Below are 6,791 nucleotides of genomic sequence, written 5' to 3'. Positions count from 1 at the left end.
AGCAAGGGGAGAGGGAGGGAAAGGGAGGGGTGGTGAAAGAGGGAGGCATGATGAAACCGAGGGAGTGGAGGGGTTTGTGTGTGAGAGGCAGGGAGAAATTGCGACTCAATCAGCTGCCTCATTGTTCAAGCAGGGCACGTGCGGGAGAGGAGAGAGTGTGACAGGGAAGGGAGAGGAAAAGAGAGAGGGGAAAGGGAGAAAGGGAGTCTTCAATTTGAATTGATACACAAAACTATCTCTTCATATTACATGGTAGAATATTGGCATGAATACAAATGCACTCCTCTGACAAGCATAAACAAAGGCAAATACACATACAGTACATGCAGATGAAGACCCACATACACTTCACACACCCCTTTTCCCGTGTCATTTGTATGCCTGCTGTATCCCATAGTGGGCAGCATAGGGGAGAACGTGCACATGAAGCCCGAGGAGGGGTGAGGAGGAGCAGGAGGAGGGTTTGGCTCTGGCTCTTAGCCTTAAAAGCTGATAGAGGGTCCTATCTGAGTCGGTGCATCCATTTCAACTGTACTCCCAACCACCATGTCCATCATGCAGCTAAACCACTGTTCCAAGTACACTAATTCATCAGTATATATATATATCCCGATCCAACCATTACCCGGTTCTAAAACCTCTCTTGTCCTTAATTCTAAATCATGGATTTTTATTTATTAAAGGGTGTTTGTGTCTCTGCTTTTAATTTCTATTTTGGTTCATCAGAAAGTGTTCTAAGAGCCACCTCCACTTGTAACTGTGAGTTCATTTTTTTATAAGTGGAGTTGGCCCCTACAACACGTTCAACTTAACCAAAGTAGAAATTAAATTAAAAGCAGAGAACACTCATTAATAGTATTTATCGAGCAAGTAGAAATGTGTGAGATGTAAACAGTGATAGAAAGGGACAGAGAAACAAAGACTCTTATGATTCTGGTTCTAATGATGGCAGAGTAAATATAACTAAAATGTTTGCTCATTGATATTGAATTTTGAAAATAGATAGTGCATGCAGTATTGTCTTGCAAGCTAGTGGAAACTATAGCCCAGTGTTTGTATCTATCTGCTACCTAGAGACTGGGGAAGGCAATAATACAGAGAGTGAGAGCGAAATGCCAACAAGGCAAAGCCTCCATGATGTATCACGTCTTTCATTTCAGATCCCATGTGACAGTCAACCTAGAGTCAAGATTTCACTGAAATAATCTGCCACTGGAATCACATGCACCATTTCATATTCATATATTCATTTTTTATATAATCTGATGTTTTTGTATATTCGCCTCTGCTCATGTGGCAGAGTGGCCCTCCACTTCATGAGGCAGCATTTTGCTGCAGGGGGGCCACGACTCCTCTGTTAATGCTTAGAGGATTTACTTTTAATCTGGGATTCCTGGGGAAGAGACATCGAGCCAAATGAATTCATGGGGCAGCAGCAGAAGCGGCAGCAACAGCAACAGAGGCTGGGAGGGTTGGGGAAATGGACCTGTGACAAGAAGGATGCTGTCTCAAATCCCTGGTGGAACCTGTGCTGTAGTGCACTATATCAAGGCACTTAACCTGAATGCCTTATGGGCCTTATCCTAAATTGAGATTCATGTACGCTGCTCAAATGTTAGAGCAAATCATGTATTTATGTCAGAGGGAAATTTGTGTGAAAAACTGGTCTTGTGCTGGATATTTCAAATACAAATTGAGTTGCGTTAAGATCATTTCTGAGCTAATGACTCCTCAGAGATCCAGCATCTTTATCCAAAACTCTCTGATTGCACACTGCTGACTCAAGCAGAATAGAGAGATATTTGACTGCCCTTTTGTGGTTTCTCTATTTTCAACATGTTTGCAGAACGAATTTGTCTAGATACTCTTGACTGGCAAAGACAAGCTCTGTTACACATGAAAGGCCATGCAGAGTGGTGAAGACATCATACAGGACATCCAGACACATACAAATAAGATCGAACAGCATGACGATGGTTTACGCTCTCTATACAGCAAAGATGATTGACTGTCAGTAATATCTACCATGGCATATCAGAAGTAAACAAGCAATGTTTTTTGCTGGCAAATATTTCTGCCCCAGCCTTCCATTTCTGTCTTTCATTTATTCATCCTTTGATCCCTCCATTTATTTCTATCATCACTACAGCCATCTCTGGTTTGCATCACCCCTTCCTCATCCCCCAATCCCCCTTACATTTTAAATGAGATTCATGGACATGGCATGTAAGATAAGCTTTGCGCCACTATTATCTCCACTCTGCCATCAATAGTGAGTGGATTTCCCGATACACCAGCATCCGCTTTGGTCATCATTCCCAGATTTTCCTCTCTTATCATGAATATGTGGATGTGTGCTGCCAGATATGCTTTCTGTAGTGGATGTCACGGTGAAGATAGCAATAGTCAATGCACTTGTTCTAAAACTGCTGTCCTCTCCCTGTCTCTGTCTCTGTCTCTGTCTCTGTCTCTGTCTCTGTCTCTCTCTCTCTCTCTCTGTCTCTCTGGCTCTCACTCTCACTCTCTCTCTCTCTTTCTCTCTCTCTCTCTCTCTCTCTGTCTCTCTGGCTCTCACTCTCACTCTCTCTCTCTCTTTCTGTCTCTCACCTTCTCTCTCTCTCTCTCTCTCTCTATCTCTCCCTCTCTCCCTCTATCTCTCTAAGTAAATTGATCTGGTCCTTGGTTGTCCTTTCCCTCTTGCTCTGGTTCCAGTATTAGAAAGTGTAGAGCTGTTGTGTGTACTCTACCCTGCCTTAGGCGACTGGCTGTCTGGCCAGCCCGTTTCTACACCATCCCCCTCCCCATCGCCTCCCCAAAGCCCCACATTGCTTGGCATCTCCCGAATACAGATGACTGCAACTTCGACTGCAATGACGTATTGGGAAACTCATACATGTACAGCCAAGCACATGGACGGGTGTGCATACACACACATTCGTGCGCACGCACACACACACACACACACACACACACACACACACACACACACACACACACACACACACACACACACACACACCCACATGCAAAAACACACATACACACATGCTTATACACACAGACAGGTGCAAGCTTTGTCATGGTATGTGGATTATGTAAACCCTGGTAAGCCAAATGGATAAACATGGAAGGCATAAACATTTGAAAACTGTGAAAAGTGTTTAAAGATTGTTTATCTATGGGCCATTCTTTCTAACACCTGCCTAATCCACACAATCACAACTCCATATGTTCCCCTAATCCCTCCCACTCTCTCCACCACATCAATCTCACTCTGCCTCTATCTCGCCTTTGAAGGGAGTGACCCAAATACTCCACTCTATTTGACAGACTCATTTGCACAGCTGCTCAGATTCAAAAACACACTCAATCCCCCTCTCTACTCTGCCTCACACACACACACACACACACACACACACACACACATACACACAAACCGCTTCCATTCCACATGGAAAAATCAATGCAAAAGCCTTCTTAGTCAAATGACAAAGAATGGAGAGATGACGGTATTGCATAAGTGGTGTAATTGTTTCCCCCCAGGTAAAACTGTTGAATAGTTTGCTATATTTCCTTATTTTTCAATTATTTTTCAGGTGCTTGTTTAGGTCACTGCCTCTATGATGAAATAGATTTTCCTGCAAGAAATACCCTCTACTTTCTTCAAACTCCCACTCAAAGCGCATTAATGCCACCATACCGTGACAAGAGGATTGAAGTTGAGATACTAAGAGGGATTAGTAAGGCTGTTCAATTTAGCAGTGACCATGAATAATTTGTTAGATACGCTTTAGACATAATGGAATAAATGTTCATTGTGGAGCTGACTGTTATATCTTGGCATTTCAGTGCCCTTGAAATTTCAATGAAACCCTCGTAGAGATCAGGTCACTCAATAAAATGTGTCTTTCTGATTCTCTCTAGATTCGAAGGAATCCACCTAACGTGAGACCATCAGCAGGATTCAACAATCAAAGCGGTTGACACAGAAAAGGAGAAGAAGTCCATCATCATCAGCACCATGGCACCTGAGGGCGTGGCTGAGCTGCGTGATTGGCTTTTCCTGCTCTTACTCTGCCTGACTCTATTGGCTGAGGTTCTGGAGTTTGCTGCTGCCACGGCGCAGGGGTACGGAGACGGAGAGGGGGACATCGTGTGTCCCTCCGTGTGCCGATGTGACGAGGACTTTATCTACTGCAATGACCGTGGTCTGAGCTCCATCCCTCCGCTGCCCCCCACCGCCAGCGTCCTCTACCTTCAGAACAACCACATAGACAATGCAGGGCTCCCCACCTCCTTAGAGCACCAGCTCACTGTCCGCGTGGTCTACCTGTACGACAACGAGCTGGACGACTTCCCCGTGCACCTGCCGCCCTCCCTCCGCGAGCTGCATCTGCAGGACAACAACATTCGTACACTTCCCCGAACCGCCCTGGCCCGCATGCCCCTGCTGGAGAAACTCCACCTGGATGACAACTCTGTCTCCACAGTCAGCATTGAGGACCAGGCCTTCGTTGACAACCCACGGCTGCGTCTGCTCTTCCTCTCACGCAACCACCTCTCCAGCATCCCCTCAGGGCTCCCCGCCTCTCTGGAGGAGCTTCGGCTCGACGACAACCGCATCTCCACCATCCCCACCCACGCCTTCCGCGGCCTGTCCTCCCTGAGACGCCTCGTCCTGGACGGAAACCTCCTGGCCAACCAGCGCATCGCAGACGACACGTTCTCCCGCCTCTCTAACCTGACGGAGCTGTCCCTGGTGCGGAACTCCCTGCAGACTCCACCCCTCAACCTGCCCAGTGCCCACCTGCAGCGGCTCTCCCTGCAGGACAATGCCCTGACCCACATGCCCCGGGGCTCCCTGGACAGCATGCGCAGGCTGCAGAGGCTGGACCTGTCTGGGAACAACCTGACCACCCTACCTCGGGGGCTGTTCAGGGACCTAGACAGCCTGGGACAACTGCTGGTGCGGGGTAATCCCTGGCACTGTGGTTGTAACCTACGCTGGCTGCATGACTGGCTGCATGCTCGCGGCAACTCCATCACTGTGAGGGGCCTCACCTGCCAGGGGCCAGAGAGGGTGAGAGACATGGCCCTCAAGGACCTCAGCAGCCAGATGGAGGAGTGTGAGGTAACTGGGGCTGGGCCTGTTGGAGCTGGGGCAGGGGCCACAGGCAGTGGGGGCAGAGACAGAGTAGGAGGGGGAGTCGCTGCTAGCTCCACCACCCTCTCCCCCCCACAGGGCTCACTCTTCACCCTCCGCTCCAAGAGGCCTGGCCTCGGGCTTCCCGACTCTGGTCTGGACTACACCCTCGGCAGCAGCGGCGTGGGCAAGAGCCTGGCCCTGAATGTGAAGCCCCTCGCTCACGACAGCATCCGTGTCACTTGGAGCGTGGCCCAGCCCACCTCCTCCTTCAGGCTGAGCTGGCTCCGGCTGGGCACCACGGCCGCCATGGGCTCCATTACAGAGACGCTAGTGAGGGGTGACCGCCGCGAGTACCTGCTGACCTCCCTGCACCCACGCTCTAGCTACATCATCTGCATGGTGCCCCTTGCTGCCAGCTCGGGGGGCAAAAGTACCATGACGGGCGGAGACAGTGACTCCGATGAGGCTCCAGTGTGTGCTAAAGCTGAAACCACAGACCCCAATCAGCCAGAAGTGGGCCAGGAGGATGACCAGGAGTCGGAGCACATGAACACACTGCCCCTGGCGGGAATCATCGGCGGGGCTACAGCCATCGTCTCCCTGGCCCTCATATTCGCCATCTTCTGCTGGTACGGTCACCGGGCGGGACGCCTGTCATCTCGTGACCACTACAGCCGCAGCAGTGGTGCCAGGAAGGGCAAGACCTACGATGACTACATTGAATCTGGCACCAAGAAGGACACCACCATCCTGGAGATCCGAGGCCCTGGGTTCCAGATGACCCCTATGGCTGCCCGGCAGCCCCTGCAGCCTAAGCCCCTACGGGAGGATTACATCATTCATACTATATACCCTTCCAATGGCACCGGCACCTACAAGGGTGCCCACAATGTGTCCAACGCAGGGTACGGCACCAACCGTGGCTATAGAGAAGGTGGGATCCCAGATATAGACTACTCCTACACGTGATAGACCTTGCCCTGGACCACACTGTTCTAGATGTACTGTATAGATGCACAGTCCTTTTCTCTCGCATGGGTTCTTCTGAAGCACCCCTTTGTGCCTTCTTCTTCTGGTCTCCCCATTCCAATTTAGCCTGCTGTTCACTGCACTGAAACTATTCATTTAATTGGCTCCAATGTCTGCAGGAAGCAGCGCGCTGTACAGAGCAGCAGGAGTGTATGCCCCATTACAGGTGTTGATACAGACTGCTTTCTTCCACACCCTTCGTAATGATCAGTGTAGTTTTTCGCCACTGTTCTCCCTCTCAGTGAGACATGGGAGGAGAAGAATGTCCATGCTGTGATGAAACTGCAGAGTTCATTTTTCCAAGGCTTTCCATGTACAAAGCCTTGTGAGACACTAACACAGCTGGTTAAAGGTTAACGTAGAATGAAAGAAGGCAAGAGACACAATTCTTAAATACTCATCACTTGCTGGCCATATTATGTCCACTTGTCCCTTCCATTCAAAATGCCTCAATTATCCTGATGTGCCCTGCCCAGCTACCTGGGAAGAGGGCTCTGTAAAGCTGTGAATGGTTCTGTTGAAAATGACCCACTAAACCATGTGTCTTAAACTACACTTGTTATAGTCTTATTCAGTGGTTCAACAGGGTGAGGGTCATTACTGAACGGTGCATTTA

General features: G+C 49.2%; 1 protein-coding gene across 1 annotated transcript; it reads left to right on the top strand.

The window, feature by feature from the left end:
• Window positions 1-4,021: 4,021 nt before the first annotated feature.
• Window positions 4,022-6,115, top strand: flrt1a (fibronectin leucine rich transmembrane protein 1a; the record flags this gene model as incomplete). Its single annotated transcript, XM_083687154.1, has 1 exon — window positions 4,022-6,115. The coding sequence occupies one exon, from the start codon at window positions 4,022-4,024 to the stop codon at window positions 6,113-6,115; it is 2,094 nt and encodes a 697-aa protein (XP_083543280.1).
• Between the last annotated feature and the right edge of the window lie 676 nt (window positions 6,116-6,791).

This window comes from Argentina silus (genome assembly GCF_951799395.1).
Source record: "Argentina silus genome assembly, chromosome: 2".
Taxonomy (NCBI): Eukaryota; Metazoa; Chordata; class Actinopteri; order Argentiniformes; family Argentinidae; genus Argentina; species Argentina silus.
The sequence above is the reverse complement of the archived record's forward strand: the minus strand, read 5'-3'. Positions and strand labels throughout refer to the sequence as shown.